The sequence below is a fragment of the Podarcis erhardii genome, assembly GCF_964252035.2.
Source record: "Podarcis erhardii genome assembly, chromosome: 11".
Classification (NCBI taxonomy): Eukaryota; Metazoa; Chordata; class Lepidosauria; order Squamata; family Lacertidae; genus Podarcis; species Podarcis erhardii.
The window spans coordinates 52,697,589-52,716,414 of NC_138501.1; the positions used below are offsets into that span (position 1 = coordinate 52,697,589).

The 18,826-nt window shown below is 46.0% G+C and overlaps 1 protein-coding gene across 1 annotated transcript in view; it reads right to left on the reverse strand.

The window, feature by feature from the left end:
• LOC309352317 (maestro heat-like repeat-containing protein family member 7) overlaps window positions 1-15,375 on the reverse strand; it is a gene marked incomplete at its 3' end in the record, with an annotated part of 29,859 nt that extends 14,484 nt beyond the window's left edge. The window contains exons 1-14 of the mRNA XM_081880675.1: window positions 15,310-15,375; window positions 13,594-13,964; window positions 12,248-12,387; window positions 11,828-11,938; window positions 10,214-10,330; window positions 9,193-9,303; window positions 7,864-8,004; window positions 7,225-7,344; window positions 6,475-6,554; window positions 6,007-6,142; window positions 4,595-4,690; window positions 3,636-3,740; window positions 1,894-2,029; window positions 896-1,014 (exon numbers count right to left, since the gene is read on the reverse strand). Coding sequence (XP_081736801.1) covers window positions 896-1,014; window positions 1,894-2,029; window positions 3,636-3,740; window positions 4,595-4,690; window positions 6,007-6,142; window positions 6,475-6,554; window positions 7,225-7,344; window positions 7,864-8,004; window positions 9,193-9,303; window positions 10,214-10,330; window positions 11,828-11,938; window positions 12,248-12,387; window positions 13,594-13,964; window positions 15,310-15,347 — 1,821 coding nt within the window. The 5' untranslated portion in view covers window positions 15,348-15,375. The remainder of the gene's footprint in view (window positions 1-895; window positions 1,015-1,893; window positions 2,030-3,635; window positions 3,741-4,594; window positions 4,691-6,006; window positions 6,143-6,474; window positions 6,555-7,224; window positions 7,345-7,863; window positions 8,005-9,192; window positions 9,304-10,213; window positions 10,331-11,827; window positions 11,939-12,247; window positions 12,388-13,593; window positions 13,965-15,309) is intronic.
• Between the last annotated feature and the right edge of the window lie 3,451 nt (window positions 15,376-18,826).

Here is an 18,826-nt window from a genome sequence, read left to right on the forward strand (position 1 = left end):
CCTCTCGCTCTCCAGGCTTCAGCGAAAGCCTGCATTCGCCCATAGGACGCACACACATTTCCCCTTCATTTTTGGAGGGAAAAAGTGTGTCCTATAGAGCGAAAAATACGGTAACTGTTCTCACAGAAACAGAGAGGGCGAGTAATAGTGGATATCAGTTATATCTCTATCCAGGGCTCACAGTTGTGGCAGTGGCTGAGTAGTTTGGGGTTGGGATCTATCTATCTATCTATCTATCTATCTATCTATCTATCTATCTATCTATGGTTTTGTGTAATGTGACCTAAAGTCATACCTCGGGTTACAGCCGCTTCAGGTTGCATTTTTTTGGGTTGCGGACCACCGAAACCCGGAAGTACTGCTTTGTGCATGCGCAGAAGTGCTGAATCGCAAGCCGCGCATGCGCAGACGCAGGTTGCGAACGCTGCGGATTGTGAACGTGCATCCTGCACAGATCAGGTTTGCAACCCGAGTGTCCACTGTAAGTAGAATTTGGCATGCAATGTAGACCAACGGGCACTTGGCTTCAAAAGATTTATTCTAATACAATGTATTTCCATATGTTATTTACACTAATATATTCATTTTCTGGACACTTTTAGCTTGCACAATCCTTTTTGTATACACTGTTTGGCTGGGAAATGGCACTGAAAAACTCAAGGATGTGTGAATTTCAAAGGCGGGTTATGTTTCTGTTCTCATATTGTTTCAAGAAGCCTGGATTTGATAGCTTTGGCTTTAAATGTGAACTGCTCTGAATCTCTCCCTTATTCCCTAGAAGGCGTGGGCTGCCTGAGGAGGTTGGTGGGGCCCCATTTGCCCAAATAGACGGACCTCTGCTAACTGAGAGCTGGCTGCGGCCTTAGCAAGAAACAGTCCAAAAAGCCACACCTACCTTGGCCACTTTGGAGATGTCGGTGTAGAAGATGGCGGGCCCAGGGATGAAGAAGTCTTCTCGGTACCATTTGACCACGTTGCCTTTCCTGTTCTTATGCCTCATCTCCACCTTCTTAGCTAAACGAGGTCAGGGTTGGGGATATGCATGCAAAAGAACACAGCATTAGTGCTCCCTGCACAAAACCTCCAGTTTCCCCACTGCGACCCACAAAAAGATTCTCAATTTCACCTCAAAAATTATAACTCAGAACTGGGAAAGGTTCAGAAGGGGGCAACCAAAAGGACTGGGATGGTTGCGGAGCTCTATGGTCGCAGCATTTGGGGGATTTTCTATTTAGAAAAACGGCGAGGAAAAGGAGATACAATGTATGGCAAGGTGAAAGTGGAGAGAGAGAAAGCTTTCTCCTAACACGAGAACTCCTGGACCTCCAATGAAACTGAAGTTTCAGGATGGTCCTCCTCCTTGCAGTGCACAGTTAAACTTTGGAACTCCCTGCCACAGGAGGCGTTGATAGCCACGGACCAAGATGGTTTTCAAAGAGGATTAGGGAAATTCATGGAAGAGAAGGCTACCCATGGCTATTAGCCAGGATGGCTATGCTCGGCCTCCATGGTCAGAGGCAGCAAAGCACAGGAGAAGAAAGAGCTCCGGAGTTCAAATTCTGCTTGCTGGTTTCCCACAGGCATCTGGTCAGCCCCTGTGGGAACAGGATGCTGGACTGGGGTGGGCCACTGGTCTGATCCAGAATGCTTTTCTTGTGTTCTTCAGCAGTGAATCCCTCCCCTCAGACTGACCTCTCGTCTCTGGCCAATGGGGTGTTTGCGTTGGGCCAGGGCTGGCACGAATTCTGGCCCTCCTGAGCTCCCATCACCCCCAGCAGCAGCCAGCATGGGCAACACTCAGGGATGATGGGAGTTGGAGCAGCCTCTGGAGGGCTACAGATCTCCCACCCTGCGGCTTACAAGAAACACGCCCTTTCCCAGCATCGCCCTCACCCATTTTGGCTATCATGATGTAATGGAGATGGTACAAGGCCTCTGCTGACTGCAGGCCAATCTCCTTCACGTTGTCTGCGAGGTGAAGGGACAGCAGCGCCACCAGCTGTCCAAGAAGGGGGAAATCCTGGGATATCTAGGAGATGGAGAGAGAGAGATGCACAGTCAGCCCTCGTCCCACAGAGCCCAACAAGAGAAAACCATCTGGCATGCTTTCAGTTGGCAAAGGTGGCAGAGGGGCACAGGGCAAGAGACCCGTGCTTAGGTGGCCCACCCAAGGCTTGCCCCAGGGCTTTTTCCCCAGCCAGAACTCACTGGGACTCAGTTCTGGCACCTCTCAGGTGGCCGCTATTGCCAGTATAAGAGAATGAGGGAGGTGAGTTCATGGTGAGTCCTGGCACCTCTTTTTCTAGAAAAATAGCACTGGCTGGCACCTTCCTCTGGGATGGCCATGCCACACAGCTTTCATCTAGTTCACACCTGAACTTTCCAAAGCAATAGGCCAACCAAGACACAGGTTTTCCTTCAAAATCCAGAAATTTGGCAATGCAGTTCTCCAAACCACCACAACAAAACGCAGACATTACGGGAAAAGGTATACAGAAATGCACAATTCATAAAAGCAACATGCTTGAATCCTGGGTGGACCAAGTCTCTTTTTACCTGTTCAGAAGAAGCAGGTGTCTAGTTTCTGGTACCCCTGGATATATCTTGGCAGCAAGAGCCCCAAATATCTTCTAGGGCTGGGCGTGCCTTTTACCAGCTTGGTTTCGTTTGCAAACTATGGCTCTTCCTAGACAGGGACAGCCTGACCACTGTAGTCCATATTTTGGGAACCTCAAGGCTGGATTACTGCAATGTATTCTAAAGGGGGCTGCCCTTCGATCTGCTTCACAGGCTCCACCTCATGCAGAATGCTGCGGCCAGATGGCTGATGGGGGCCTCGGGCTGAGAAAATGGGACACCATTGTTAAAACAGCTTCACTGGCAGCCCATCTATTTCTGAGGCAGATTCAAGGTTCTTCTATTCATTAACAAAGCCCTGACCATCTGAGGTCCAGGCTGCCCCAAGATGTCAGGAATTCGTATATCCCAGCTTGATCACTGAGAACATCTGTGGGAGTATTGTTAAACCAGACGGAAAGGAGGAGAGATGCTAACTTGCAATGTTAAGATATTTACATATATATATATATATATATATATATCTCCTCTCATGCACAGATGCAGAATCAATTTAACATCCTGGCTGAAATTTCCCAAGAAGCATCCCTCTGTCTGAAGTTGGAAATAGCAAGATGAACTAAATGGGTTTCTTGGCAAACCCAGCTAAGCGATTCTTCTGTTCTTATGATCTACGTAGGTCAGGAAGGGAATTTACACACACAACAATCATATTTGCTAAATTTACACACACAACAATCATAAATGCTAAATGGGTCAGTATAAATGCTAGCCTGTATCCAACCCTGTAACCTACCTTCACTGAATCTAGACTTACTTACCCTTTCCGGAGAAAATCTGACAAGTTAAAAACAAGTTAAAACAAGTTAAAAACGAAAACGAAAAGCCTATTGCCAAAGACCCATTTGTGATATCTAATCGGAATGATCTGTTTTTGTATTCCTGTGTTTTTATATTGTAAACCACCCTGTGATCCTCAGATGAAGAGCAGTATGGAAATTTAATACATTTTTTAAAAATCAAATATGAAATTGCAGCGTTAAGCCTTGGTCACTCACATCAAAGTCCAAATGCTCGGAAACATATTTCATCAAAAAGCTGGTGCTCTTGACAGCTCTTTCACGCTCATAGATTTTTGTGGAGTCAATCCAGCCATTTGTGTGCTGCGGGAGAGAAATCATCATCATTGCATGGAAGATAACCATTAATCCAGGTTTGCAAAATCACAAGGCTTCGGCTACTAGCTGGATCAATCATGCCGGGACCATAGAGGGGACAAATTGCAAAAAGGGGTTTTGTAAAGGAGAAAGTTTGCTGCAATTTGTTCTACATTCTTCTTCTTCTTCTTTTATCCCCCATCTTTTTCCCTGACAGGGACTCGGGGCAGCTTACAAACAAAATAAGAACAACTTGAGATATAGAAAAAAGAAGCCATTAAATGAAACACATTGAACATTAATAGAATTAAAAATTAATTGGCTCTTGGTTTGTTTTTGTTTTGTTGTGTATTTTGTGTTCTCATTTTGTATTTTCATGTTGTGAACCGCCCTGCGATCTGTCATTTGTGTGTGTGATAATTACAATAATACAACATACACCTCACCACACCCATAGTCATGGAATGCAGGAAGCATCCTTAAACCAAGCCCAGCCATTCATCCACCAACCTTGGTGTTGGCCACAGGTAATGATGATGGACAGCTGGCCCTTCGGGGTTTTAGACAGAGAGTCTTTTCCCAGCCCCACCTGGAGATGCTGAGGATTGAACCTGGGACCTTGAGCATGCAAAACAGATGCTCTACCCCTGAGCCACGGCCCTTCCCCTAATGCCATCAGCAGAAGACATATCTTTGAAAGGAAACAGATGTGTGCTTTGCACAAGCATTCCTAGCAGAACAGAGGCCCATTTCACCATCACCACCCACAACCTGTGAGTTGGCCACAGATGCCCCCCATGCAATCATTTCAACAGGATCTTCTGCCTCCCCCTGCTCTGACATCTTGGGGGCTCCCTTACCACTAATATATCCTGCAGCGCCTCCAGAGAGGGGGCCTCTGACAGCAAGCTGGTGAGCATGTTGAGGCAGGCGTTGACCGTTTGCTGATAAAAGTCCTGAAAGGAGAGAAGCAAAAGCAGTTAAAAGCTGAAGACCCCCGTGGAAATCCCATGTGCTCTGGAGCCTTCTAGTCCAGCATCCCCTTTCCACAGGGGCCAACCAATGACCCAGTGGGAAACCTGCAAGAAAGACATGAGCTCAACAGCGCCCTCCTGCCTTGGAAGTTTTTAAGCAGAGGTTGGATGACCACCAGTCACAATTCTATGGTTCTGTGCTGACTGGGGCCAATGGCAGCACATCTGGAGAAGCACACATTCTTCAACTCTATTTCTTTATAAAGAAAGAAGTCTTTTTGCAGCCCATAGCCAGAATGAGAAAAGAGGGAAAGAGCCATGGCGGGGGGGGGGGGGCTGTTGTGGTAAGACTTTATTCTATACCACCTGTCCATTGCCCAGGTGAGGGAACACCTTTTGAATGGCACACAGAATCAAGAGACTCACAGCAAGCTTCAGTATATTAGGGCTACTGCAATAGGGCAGCCTTGCCCACCAGCTGCTCAGCAAATTCGTAACAAAGCTTATGCAGGGGTTCAAACACAGCGCTCAAAGAGTCATAAAGATCAAACGTTCTTTGACATACATCAAGAAAGGTTACAGGTCATGGGATATAAAGATAAAGGACTCCACACTGGGCTCAACTTCCTTGGGGTGTCCCAAACCATTTGGCCCTAAGTATTGTACTTTAACCTCCATTGCCATAGCAATCAAATCCTCAGTGGGGGCTGTTGTTGTTGTTGTTGTTGTTTATTGAGAAGGCCTTGTGGCAGCTGCCTTACTGCAAGGGAGATTACAGGGAAGCAGGCAGAGGGCCTTCTTGGTAGTGGGGCCCACCCTGTGGAACACCCTCCTATCAGATGTCAGAGAGATACATAATTATACTTCCTTCTGAAGACATCTGAAGGCAGCCCTGCATAGGGAAGCTTTAAATATTTGATGTCTTGCTGTGTTTTAATTTGTTGGAAGCCGCCCAGAGTGGCTGGAGTAACCCAAACAGGTGGGCGGCGTATAAACAAGCAAGCAAACAAAATTAAATGCTACGTAGGAGGAAGGCATGAGAGTCACAAAATGCAGGCATGCAGAAATCATTTGTGGATGCATTCTAGGCAAAGGTTAAATGCAGTTAATACTGAAACATGATTAAAATCAAAAATACACACCCAAAGTCTCTGGTTGTTACATCATTGTGATGGGGCAAGTGTCTGGGGCAGCATTATTTGTAGCTTACACGGCCCAGACTCTCTGCCCTCAAATCATTTAACCTGGCAACCCCATTTTCCTCCATCCATATCCCTAGAAGCAGAAGGTCCAGTCACCTGGCTCTGTGATGATTGCGTGGGACTCCCGGCTTTGAGCTTTGTAAGTTTCAAGGACGGCAACGAAAAGACCTTCTTGATGCTTTTCTTAACTAGCTCAGACCGAAGCATGGAGTCCATAGGTGGTCTCACGGCACTGAAGGGGAAAGAGAAAGGAGAGGAAATGATCAGCACCCAGCGGTTCCTGGTGAGGAAATACGCAGTGTGTCTGGCCAAGTGTATGGCAAGGGAAGGGCCAGGAATAGGTGGGGTAGGGACAAGCTGTAGGGAGACTGAGAAGTACCATATTTTTCGCTCTATAACACGCACCCGACCATAACACGCACGTAGTTTTTAGAGGAGGAAAATCCGTAGGCATGCCACCCGTAGGCATTCCCTCCATAACACGCACAGACATTTCCCCTTACTTTCTAGGAGGAAAAAAGTGAGTGTTATGCTGCAAAAAATACGGTACCTCCCCGGACTTACGTCATGCATCTGATGGTGATGATGGCGTGGTGCAGGACAGAAATAGAGAAAGATCCCAGCGGCTCCTCTTCGATGACTTCCTGTTGTGGGGAAGCACACAGCATGTCAGAGACCTGGAGGCACCATCGCTGCCCCCACCACTCCAAGCCCTGAACGGTGCTCTCTCTCTCCAGCCCAGCCCACTTGACACCACCTTTGCAATTGGCAAGTGGTCCTCCTAGGGGAGAAGAGTAGGCTTTCTGGATCTGGGAATCCAATGCATCTTTCACCTGGACAGAGCTCTACCTCATAAGAACATAAGATCAGCCTTCTGGACCAGGCCAAGGGCCCTTCTAGTCCAGCATCTAGTTCTCACAGCGGTGAGAAACCAGGGAGCAGAACATGAGCCCAAGAGCCCTCTCCTCACCTGTGGCTTCCAGCAACTGATGTTCAGAAACATTGCTTCCTTCCTCTGCGGAGGTAGAACATAGCAATCATGCCTAGGAGCCATGGACAGCCCTCTCCTCCTGGGAGAACCTAGCCTCTTTTCCTTAGGCGCTGGTGACATCCTGCTGAGGTTGCCACAATGTAGGGCTGCCTTTCAAGAAGGTTTGGAAACTTGAGCTGGAGCAGAACGTGACCACCCAGAAATTGTTTGGGGCCAGATGGTCAGAACCTGCAACCCTGATATTTTACCAGAGCTAGACCTACACAGCTATAAAAAAAAACGCTCTGGAAAAAGCCCCCAGGAGATTCTTTTTCTTTACTCACAATGATGCAGATGGTGAGCTCCGCTTTGTGTGGGAAGATGACATGTCCCACATTTGTTTGCACAAGCGCCTTGGTTGTTAGAATGGCTGCCTTCATAAGGCCCTTTTTCAGAGCCTCGTCCTAAAAGGAGAAGGGATTTTATAAAATTGAGATTGAATCAAAATCACAAGGAAACATAAAGCCACACTGACCCTAACCCTAATTCTAATCCTTACCCTAACACTAACCCAACCCTAAAATTAACCCTAAGCCTAACCCAGAAATGGTCTCGTTAGAGAGTAAAATTCATGTTAAATTGCTGTTTTAGGGGTTGTTTTTAAAAGTCTAGAACGGATTAATCCATTTTGCATTACTTTCTATGGGAAAGCGCTCCTTGGTTTTGGAACGCTTTGGTTTTAGAACGGACTTCCATAATGGATTAAGTTTGAGAACCAAGGTCCCACTGTAATACCCCATTTGGTCCTACATGTGGAGTCAGTATACACCCCAGTCTACAACCCTTCGGTGGATGAAGCCAGAGACCCTGCCCTAGGGCACAGTCTGGAGGCATGTGGTGCAAGGACCTTGGCGGAGTTCAGGAGGTCTGCTCAGTGCCGAGAGAACAAACAACAGGAGTCCGTGGGGAAATGAGAGCCATACCTTCCTGGTGTTCTGGAATTGGAAGAGGAGCTCTGCCACGATGAGCTCGATGAAGCGCAGGAGGTCCTCAGGACGTGCCCCAAGAGCCATCTGCCCGTAGCAAAGCATGATGGTGATACTGGCATTCCTCTCCCCTGTATTCTGGAGGGAAAGGGTGGGGAAAGTGAGTTTGGGGCAACACACTCCTGGGTTTCATTTCTCTTGGCTCCTTTGCACAATCACAGTGAATATTAACCATCGTTTGGGGCGTTTGAAGTAACACTTGATGGAAGGAAAAGGTTCTGATCTCCTTCCACCTGGGTTGGAGGAGAAGTGGAGAGTCGGGGCACATGACCCCAAGGCCCCCTCAGGTTATGGAACTGTTATATCCACACGCAGTTACTATGCCTTTGTAATAATCCGCCTTATTTACAAATATATGGAGCTAAACACAGAGAGTGATACTCATCTATGCTTTGCTTCAAGTAGACCGGTGGAAATGAATGAGCCCAACTTAGTCATGCTCATTACATTCAATGGGTCTACTCTAAAGCATAGTGGAATGGGGCCAGCAGGCACTCCCATAAGGCAGATGTACTCTTGTCCAAGAGCAACTTTGGATGCACCCCATTTTTAAAGCTGGTTGCAGCTGAAACCTCTTCCCCTCTTTCTCTCTGCCTCTCCCAACCTGCCGACTGCCTTCTCTCTTGGGTTTTGCTCCCTCCCCTCAGTTGGAGAGGTGTCCCCCTCTTCCAAACTCTAAGAGGTTCTTCATTCAAAACTTTCGGACAGCGGAACACTCTCCCTCGGGAGTTTGTGAACTCTCCTTCGTCGGAGGTTGGAGGACCATCTGTCAGGGATGCTTGAGCTGAGATTCCTGCATTGCAGGGGGTTGGACTAGATGACCCTTGGGGTCCCTTTCAACTCTACAACTCCGTGATTCTATCATCTATGGTAACCAGGAGACAACCCCCCCCCACCAAAATTAGCTTCCACTATTGAAGAAATGCCAGCCAACCATCTGACAAACAACCTAAAAACATGATTCCCAAAACCTATGGAGGGCCGAGTTTGGGGATGCCAGTTCTAGATAATAGGAACCCAGAGACTGTTTTGTATGCTTTGGTGTGGATGTAGATAACCGCTAAAGACCCAATCTGCCAGGATCTTCTCAACCTGGTGCCCTTCCGATATTGTTGTGCTACAACTCCCATCGTGTCTAACCATTGGCCATGCTGTCTGGGGCTGATGGGAGTTCCAGTTCAAAACACACAGATGGGGAAGGGGCACCAGGTTGGGGGTGGCTGACCTACACTCTTGCAATGCTCCTTCCTCGTTTGACACTCTTACCTCAGACATCTCAATCTTCCTTGTAATGACTGCATGGCCGAAATCACGCAGTTCCATCAGCATCTGAGATAAATGGCAGTATGAAGCCACACCGACAGCCTCAGAAATTCCCTAGGGAGAATGATGCATGTGTTATAAAGGAAAAAACTGCTCCTTTTCCCTTATGGGGTGCCCAAGAGCCCATAGAGTCCTTTTGTAGGTTCTCTATCGGTAGGAGAAGATAACAGGCCAACCAGAGAATCTTGAGAAGCAAAGCAGCTAGTGCTCACAACCACACGCAGGAGGCAGGAGGGACCCCATACAATGACACGCAAGACATTTTGAATTTGCCCACCCTGGAGCCCAAGACCCGCCCCCCATATAACATACATACATACATACGAGAAGGGGAGATCCACAACAGAATCCTGTCTGACACAAAACCTGTTGGTGGGGTTACCTGGCTGTTAATGGGTTTACCTGGACAGCCTGGCTATTCTTTCGTGATGAAAACTACGGTACTTAATTCCTGTGTCCAGGTCACAGGCTCGCCCTATTCATATCTTAAATGTGCCCTTATGGCAGGATTTGTGAGCAAAGAGAAAATGGGGAGGTTTTTCTCATTTCCTCCCTCCTTGCAGAGAAACATTTGAGGTCAGTTTGGGAGAGACAAAATGGTTTCAGGACTTTTTCCTGTACTGTTTCAGACATGCGGTTTATGTATTTATTTATGTATGTGTTTGCTTGGTACATTTATTTTATATCTTAGACCGTATCATTCTTATAACACACGTCAATCTGCACTTTCAGAAACAATATTTGAGACAAAACATTGCTATCTTTCAAAATTTGCACAGGTAATTTTGTGATGCAGTCATGCAACCAATGTTTGAATAAATGCATATTTTAGGGGAAAGTGTTGCATTAAAAAAAATGTACAGAAATGTGCTCTATTAGTGGAATCTGCTGGCAAAAACGTGTACATTTGTCAAAACCGTGTAGCACTGCCTAGGACTTTATGGGAACACAGGAATTCACTCACCTCTCTGACTGTTTCCTCTTCAAGTGGCAACTTTAGAAGTAAGTGCAAGTAGAGGTGGACTGTATCTTTGTTCCTGGAATCCCGTAGTTTGAGTCCGTAGTATCTATAGAGGGCATTCTAAGGGTTGGGGAAGGTTTTGGTGAGTCACAGTGAGGAGACCCCACCAGTTACATAAACTGCTTTTCGAAAACCAAAGAATTTCAATTTTACCTTCTGAAAAGGTCAGGTAATGCTAAATAATAATAATAATAATAATAATAATAATAATAATAATAATGGATTGCAAGTACTAGACAATTGTTTTAACGATTTGTATGCAATTTGACACATAGTTTACTTACCACACAAAATTAAGTTATATAAATTTAACCACAATATCTTCTGAATTCCCAACTCATGCTACAACTCTTTAGTACCCCTCATTTGAGGAATCTGAAAGTTGAAAAGTTCAACATGTCCTAACTGCTCTGTTTCCACCTCTGGAGGCAGGAATTCTTCTGAATCCCAGTTGCAGGAAACCACAGGACGGGGGGAGGCCTCTGTGTTTTAATTCTGCTTTCAACTTTCCCATGGGCATCTGCTGGGCCACTGTGAGATAAGGATGCTGGACTGTGCAGGCCACTGGTCTTGCCCAGCAGGCTCCTCTTTCGTTCTTACGACACACTTTTGTTTTAGATGCACTAACCCTAGGTTCTTCCCACTTTTTAAGAAAACTAATACCTGCACCCGCAGCCTCTTATGGTCTCCCCACCCACCCTGCATGACTGAAATTGGGAGAGGGTGTTCTCTTTTCTGGCACCCCACCTACAGCACAGTTCTTGGTTGCCACGAGAGAGAGAAAACCTGAGCAGCAGGTTGCGTTCAGATGACCTCCTTGTATTCCCTGCGGGGGCAGCCAGAAGAGGCAGAGTTGGTCAACCTGCTCAAGGAGGGAGATTGCCAAACGCTCTGCCCCCTTTCTTTTCCCAAAGGGGGAAAGGGGGAGCCAATTGCTGTGAACCCTCGAGTTCAGAAGAAACCGGAGTTCCGTCTGCACCAGACATTAGAAGCACCCTCATGCCCCATGAATGGTCTTGCTTCCCCCACAGAATCCTTGTTCAAAGCTTCTTAAAATATTAGCATTAGATCAGGGTTTCCCAAACTTGGGTCTCCAGCTGTTTTTGGACTACAACGCCCATCACTCCTAGCTAGCAGGACCAGTGGTCAGGGACAATGGGAATTGTAGTTCAAAAACAGCTCTAGCTTGTCCCTCAGGGCCTGAGTGTGCTAAGCAGGAGTGGGGGGGATGACCCCCATGCTCCTTGAAGAAAATGTTTTGCTGGAAGTTTACCCTTCCAACAGGAGCTCATTCCAGGTGAATTGTGTTCATGTTCAAGCCAAATAACCAAAAGAGGGAAAGGTGGAGGTTTTGCTTGCTGACGCTTACTGAGGAAGCCTGCACTCTGATTGGCTTGGTAGTTCTGAGGGAGCTTTGCCTCTGAATGTTTTGTTCACTGTTTCCCTGCTATGTACAAGGCCTGTGCTAAGAAAGAAAGTAAAACTTCTCTGTTCATCTTTCCTCAGATTGTATGCTGCCCACCCCACCCGGTGTCATCTATGATACTCAGAACTTACCTTCTCATGTCCTGACTTAGAGGTCTTCTGCTGGCCAGGGACTGCTGCTCTCAGGTTTGAGGCAGCTGAATCCTGGGACAAGATAGTCGATTTTCTGTGGATACTGGCGGTCTGCTTTTAAAGTCGGAAAGAAAAGGGAATAAAATTAAGAAAAGTGTCATTTTTTTTGTCTAGAGAACAGTTGCCATTTATTTGCCACTTGTCTTCTCTTAAAAAAATATGCATGCCTAGAAATAGACTAGACTAGAAATATCATAATTATCTGTCTATGCATTTCTAACAGTATAACCAAATCAGTAGTTTTTGATATAACTGCAAAAAACAACCCTGAACATTTATTATTCCCAAAATCTTACTGGCTAGTGATATGAATCGTGATTTAAATAGATTTAAATCAACTCTATCCTGCATCACACACACCTGGGGACCTGGCTGGAGGTGTTTGAGGATGGTGTCCAAAATTTCCCGCTCATCCATCATCTCCAAATTTTCCCTGAGCGATCTTCCTCTCAGCAGCTTTTTAGCCGCCCACAAGTATCCAAATTTCTCATCTGAGAGTTCTTGAGAGAGAGAGAGAGAGAGAGAGAGAGAGAGAGAGAGAGAGAGAGGTGAGTACACGAGGCAGACAAGAGGGAAAGGTCAGTTCTTTGTCTAGTTGCTCCTTCCAGATGGGATTCAATGGCACGTCGGCAGAGTCAGGTCGCTCAGTTAAAGCGATTTGCACAACGGACCTACTTCCCGCTCCCCAACCGACTCCAAATTGGACATTTTTCGTGGTGGGAAAAGTGACAGCGAAACTAGAATGCAAAGTGGGAGCTAGCATTTGCTTGACGTGACATTGTCTCATCTCCCTGTGAACGAATTGGAACGAGCGCTCAGTCGCTGACCTCATTCAACATCCCCACAAACTTTGGCAAACGGATCCGGACGAAGGTTCAGGAAGCAGGTCGTGGGGAAGGGGCCACAGAACGGCCGCATCGGCTCAGTTCCTTGGACCGGCAATGGCAGCCCCAAAGGCCGGCCGTACCATGTCATCTCTGCATGCTTCAAATGGCACCACCTGGTGTCTAACATACTGGGGTAAACTTTCAGGGGAGGGGTCTTTCTGGGGCGGCTAAGGGTAATTTCCAGCCCTCACCAGGGACCTCCTAATGAAAGAGCTCCCCACGGCTCCTAGTACTACTTAGTCGTTGCTCTTCACTGTAAACTCCTGCATATCCAGAATTACAAGACACTTCCCACATGTGTGTACGTTCCATGCACCCTGGACTTCTGCTAGGACAACTGGGCTTCTCCCACCCTCTCTTCTCCCCATATGCCCCCCAAGCACCCCCTAATTGGCTCAGGAGTGGGCAGGCGAACCCCCAGAACAAAGCATGCAGGGGGGGAGGAGCGGGTAGGTTGTTCCACCAGGAAAGCAGAAATGTCTGAGCTAACGTAGCAATCTGCTTAGCGCTGTGTTGAATTTGTCCCCTTTCACCAAACTGGGAAAAATGGTTTCTGGAAAGTGCAGATAGCAGATGCATGCCATAACTGAGAAGGGATCGTAGAACATTAGCCTTTGAAGGGACCTGCGGGGTCACCTAGTCCAACCCCCAGCAATGCAGAACACAACAGGGGCAGCCACCTAGAAGTCCCTGCTCCATGTTACACGCCTCTTAAAAAGGAGGGGTGGGGTGGGTGGGACTTGTGCCCAGAGGTCAAGGAAACCAAGAGAGAGGCCTTGCCACGGGGAACCTGAAAGGGATCTGGCTCTGCCTACTCACCTGGGAACACTGGCCCAGAATCCTCAGGGCCCTTCTTTTTTCCCAGGGGCAAGTGCCGCTGCTGCTTGGAGTCCTGTCTGCTGCTGACTGGCTGAACAGTGCTGGTCTGGCGCTGGACCAGCTCTGGGAAGACTACCGGAGAGGCCTGAGATTTCCTCCTGGCCTCCGCAGGTGACTGGGAAGGTTTCACCAGCATGGGCAAGAGCTGGGAGGTTCTCCGGCCAGCCGGGTCATGGGTGGCACTCTGTTGCAGACTAGATGACGGGGCCTCCAGCTTGTCCCGCTGCCCCTGGTTGCTCTCCTGGATGTTTTCATTACTATCCTGGTCCTTCTTTTTCAGGCCCCGGAGCTTCTTCAGGAAGGAGGTCATCCTGCAAGAGAGGAAATGGCCCCCTGGTTGGTTTGCTCTTTGGAACCCCTTTGGACCCCCCCCTTCCTTTCACCACTTGAGGGGCAGCAAGCAAACCCTCCCTATTGCTGCACGCCAACCCAATGTCCATGGTGCGAGATTCCACGGGTTCCTGGCATTTACCCAGGGTTTGTGTTTCCTTTTGGGATTGAGGGGCAGCGGACACTGTGATGTCTTGAGGATCTATGGTTTATTTACACATCTATGCCACCTGAGGCTAGGATGGAGGGGTTCACAGCATCGACACCCCAAGAGAGTCTTGTGTCTCCCGTAGTCGCAGAGTGTCAGGCTGGAGCAGCAAGAAGAAGGTGATTGGGTTGGTGTGCAACAAGGGGTACGAATTGCTTGCTGCAACTCAAGTGGTGAAAGGAAAGGCACTTTGCACATGTTCAGAGGCCTCCTTGCCTTCATTAGTTCCCCTGTCCTAAGACTGAGGTTCTTTAGGGGTGAAAACACGTTCTGGGGCTAAGCGACGGCAACTCCAGGAGCAAATGGAATCCAAACTTCATGGAATCTCACTATCATGATGGGCTGTTATTTGGCCAACCCAACAATTTATTTTATTCCTTTAGGGAATAAAATACACCACCCTTCATCAAAAAAAGGAAAGTATCCAGGGCAGTTCAATAACAATCTGTCAGAATGAAGGTTAGCAACCAGGGGCAGCCAGTTTGAATGCGCAGGAGTTATTTTACCTGATATTCTCCTTTGCCTCTTTGTGATCTGTAATCTTCAGGGGGGGAAAGGAAATAAAAACTCTCTGATAATGTGGCTCCTCCTCACCAACGTTGCTAGGGGCCCCCAAGCCCCTGGAGACATGAGGTCACAGCATTATTTATGGCAACATCAGGAGTGCAATGATGTCAGTGGAAAGGAGACCTCTTGCTCGCCTGGCCTGGGACAATGGGCCAGGTGTGTGCAGGTGTGGCCTTGCAGTTTCACTGCCGTCCCCCTGGGTTTTGCTGAATCCAAAAGCCGTGTGAGATTTTTTGGCCAAGCAGGTCAAGGCAACATCATTGTTATATTTATTAAAGTAAATTCATCAAATTTCTATGACACCCTTCATCCAAGGATCATATGATTGTTTCACCTCTGCACTCTAAGTTATAGGTGGCCTTCCTCTCTTGCCAGCATTGTATATAGGGGTGAAAAATGCCTGGCTTGAATTTATTATTAGAATGATCACATATTTATTTTCCTGATGGGGACTCAAGGCAGCTCACGGATGAAAATAAGACAAGCTAAAAATATTTGGGCCAGGCGGGAAAATCAACAATTAAAAAGCAATTAAACACTAGTTGAATTACATCTGTGTGTTGTTGTTGTTGTTTAGTCGTTTAGTCATGTCCGCCTCTTCGTGCCCCCTGGACCAGAGCCCGCCAGGCACTCCTGTCTTCCACTGCCTCCCGCAGTTTGGTCAAACTCATGCTGGTAGTTTCGAGAACACTGTCCCACCATCCCGTCCTCTGTCGTCCCCTTCTCCTTGGGCCCTCCATCTTTCCCAACATCAGGGTCTTTTCCAGGGAGTCTTCTCTTCTCATGAGGTGGCCAAAGTCTTGGAGCCTCAGCTTCACGATCTGTCCTTCCAGTGATCACTCAGGGCTGATTTCCTTAAGAATGGAGAGGTCTGATCTTTTTGCAGTCCATGAGACTCTCAAGAGTCTTATGTAGATTTTTTCAGTTTCGTTGTTCTGTATGGGAGAATGACAATAAAGATGATTGTATCGTATCGTAATTTGACGGCGGGCCAGTGATAAGCGATGGCAAAGGCTGCCGTGTTTCCTGAGCATGTGCAGAGAACCGCCTCCGTTGCCTCAGGAAAGACGCCCCACCGAGCACGGAGCCAGACCCGGGGGTTACGGGGGAAGCCCCCACTCCCAGGGCGGGGGGACCTTGGCCTGCCAGCCTCTCTCTCTCTCTCTCTCTCTCTCTCTCCCCTCGCCCTACTCTGCAGGGTTGTTGTGAGGGGCCGGGGAGAGTCGCTTGAGATGAGTGAATGGATTTTAGTTCATGAACGATGTGAGCATAAAGATATCAAAGAGAGAACAACAGCATATTGTATATAAATGAATCATGAGGAAGGGAGTAGTGTACTGTATAAGGAACAGTATATGCAAGTGTAATTGCATAAACAGGTGCTGTTTTGTTTTCCATGTAATCATTATCTGCATATGCTGTTCCTTACTGTCATCCACATATACTTTATTCTTTCCCAAGATTCATGTATATATAATCTGCTGTTGATTTCTGTTTGGTACTAATATGCTCACATCTTTTTTGAACTAATTTGCATACATAGGTCTTCGGCTGATGTATTTAAACTAAAACTTTCCAACTAGATTTTAGTCTCGGTTTGGTTGTCCCCCTCTGGCCATGGGAGCAGAGTAAGATCTTTCCTTTCAGCATCTAGAAGAGATGGTGTGCGGAGAACAACTTCTTGGAACGACTTTGGAGCAACGGGTTATAAAATAAGATTGGGGGTCTGTTTGTAACTTTGGGGAGAGGGCTAGAAGTGAAAGAGTTCAAATGATAACTTAGGGATACAACCTTTTCAGGTCCTTTAGGGGGGCTGAAAAAATCATGGCATGCTTTTAGGCACCACCATCTCATTTTCACAGGTTGGCAGCCAGCCTTTAGGTGCTCCTCATAGAGCTAGAGAAATGGCTTAAAGCTGTCACTTAGCAACATTTGATCTCTAGCTGCTCATATTTACATGTTTATTTACTTGCACTTAACCTTCTCTTCCATCATGGAGCCCAAGGTAGCGTACATGCACCTGTGGTTCTCAGGCAGTCTCCCACCCAGCACTAACCAGACCTAGACCTGCTCAGCTTCCCAAAGGTGGTGGCATCGTGTTCCTTCTGGCCCTACCCTGGGAGTAGATCAAACTCTGAATAATTTCATTGTATGCACTGACTTCCTGATGAATTAGAGCTGGGCTCTGAGTTTCATTTGCCTGCCTAGCCAACTCCCAATTGGCCCTTCCTTACTCAGAGGTATAAGAGAAGGTGAGACAGAGGATGTTGGCCTACTTTGTTTTTGTTGTTTTTAAAATAATATTTATTACTTTTCCAACAATTTAAACACTACAAAAAGAAGAACAATACAATACAATACAAAAACAGTATCTTATCTTTCATTCACTTATTTCCGCGACCTCCTCACACCTCCCTTTTTGTATTCCACTTCTGTTAATTGTTTCAGCAATTCCTTTCCATCTTCCTCTGTTTTCTATCCTATAATTATCTTAGCACATTCTAACCTTATTTTTTCCTTTAATACTCTATTAATCTCTTAATCTATTTATACTTAATTCCTTATAACATTTCTACTAAAGCCATATAACTTCATTCCAACATTTTTCTAGCATTCATTAATTTTACAGTATTTCCGTAAATAATCTTTAAACTTTTTCCAGTCTTCTTCCACTGACTCTTCTCCCTGGTCTCGGATTCTGCCAGTCATTTCCGTCAGTTCCATATAGTCCATCAACTTCATCTGCCATTCTTCCCGGGTGGGTAAATCTTGTGTCTTCCAATACTTCACGATGAGTATTCTTGCTGCTGTTGTTGCATACATAAAAAATGTTCTATCCTTCTTTGGCACCAATTGCCCGACCACGCCCAGGAGAAAGGCCTCTGGTTTCTTCAGGAAGGTATATTTGAATACCTTTTTCATTTCGTTATAAATCATCTCCCAGAATGTCTTAATCCTTGGACATGTCCACCAAAGGTGAAAAAATGTACCTTCAATCTCATTACATTTCCAACATTTATTATCGGGCAAATGGTAAATTTTTGCAAGCTTGACTGGTGTCATGTACCACCTATAAATCTTTTTCATTAAGTTTTCTCTTAGGGCATTACATGCCGTAAATTTCATACCTGTGGTCCATAACTGTTCCCAGTCAGCCATCATTGTGTTATGTCCAACATCTTGTGCCCATTTAATTATATCAGATTTCACCATTTCATCTTGAGTGTTCCATTTCAACAGCAAGTTATACATTCTTGACAAATTCTTAATTTTTGAATCTAACAATTCTGTTTCCAATTTTGATTTTTCCACCTGGAAGCCAACTTTTTTGTCCAAATTGTATGCCTCCATTATTTGATAATAATGGAGCCAATCTCGCACTTTATTTTTCATTTTTTCAAAACTCTGCAATTTTATTCTGTCTCCATCTTGTTCCAAAATTTCCCAATATTTCGGCCATTTGGCCTCCATATTGAGTTTTTTCTGTGCCTTCACTTCCATTGGTGACAACCATCTTGGGGTTTTCTTTTCTAACAAATCCTTATATCTTATCCAAACATTAAACAATGCTTTTCTAACAATATGATTTTTCAAAGCTTTGTGTACTTTTACCTTATCATACCACAAATAAGCATGCCAACCAAAAGCATTATTGAAACCTTCTAGATCCAACACGTCAGTGTTTTCAAGAAGCAGCCATTCTCTCAGCCAGCAAAAAGCAGCTGATTCATAATACAGTTTAAGGTCTGGCAGGGCAAATCCACCTCTTTCTTTAGCATCAGTTAATATCTTAAATTTTATTTGAGGCTTCTTGCCCTGCCAAACAAATCTGGAAATATCTTTCTGCCACTTCTTGAAACAATCCATCCTATCCAAAATTTGCAATGTTTGAAACAAAAACAACATCCTTGGCAGCACATTCATTTTTATCACAGCAATTCAGCCTAACAATGATAACTTCAAATTTGTCCATATTTCTAAATCCTTTTTCACTTCAATCCAACATTTTTCATAATTATCCTTAAATAAATTCACATTTTTGGCTGTTATATTAACCGCTAAATATTT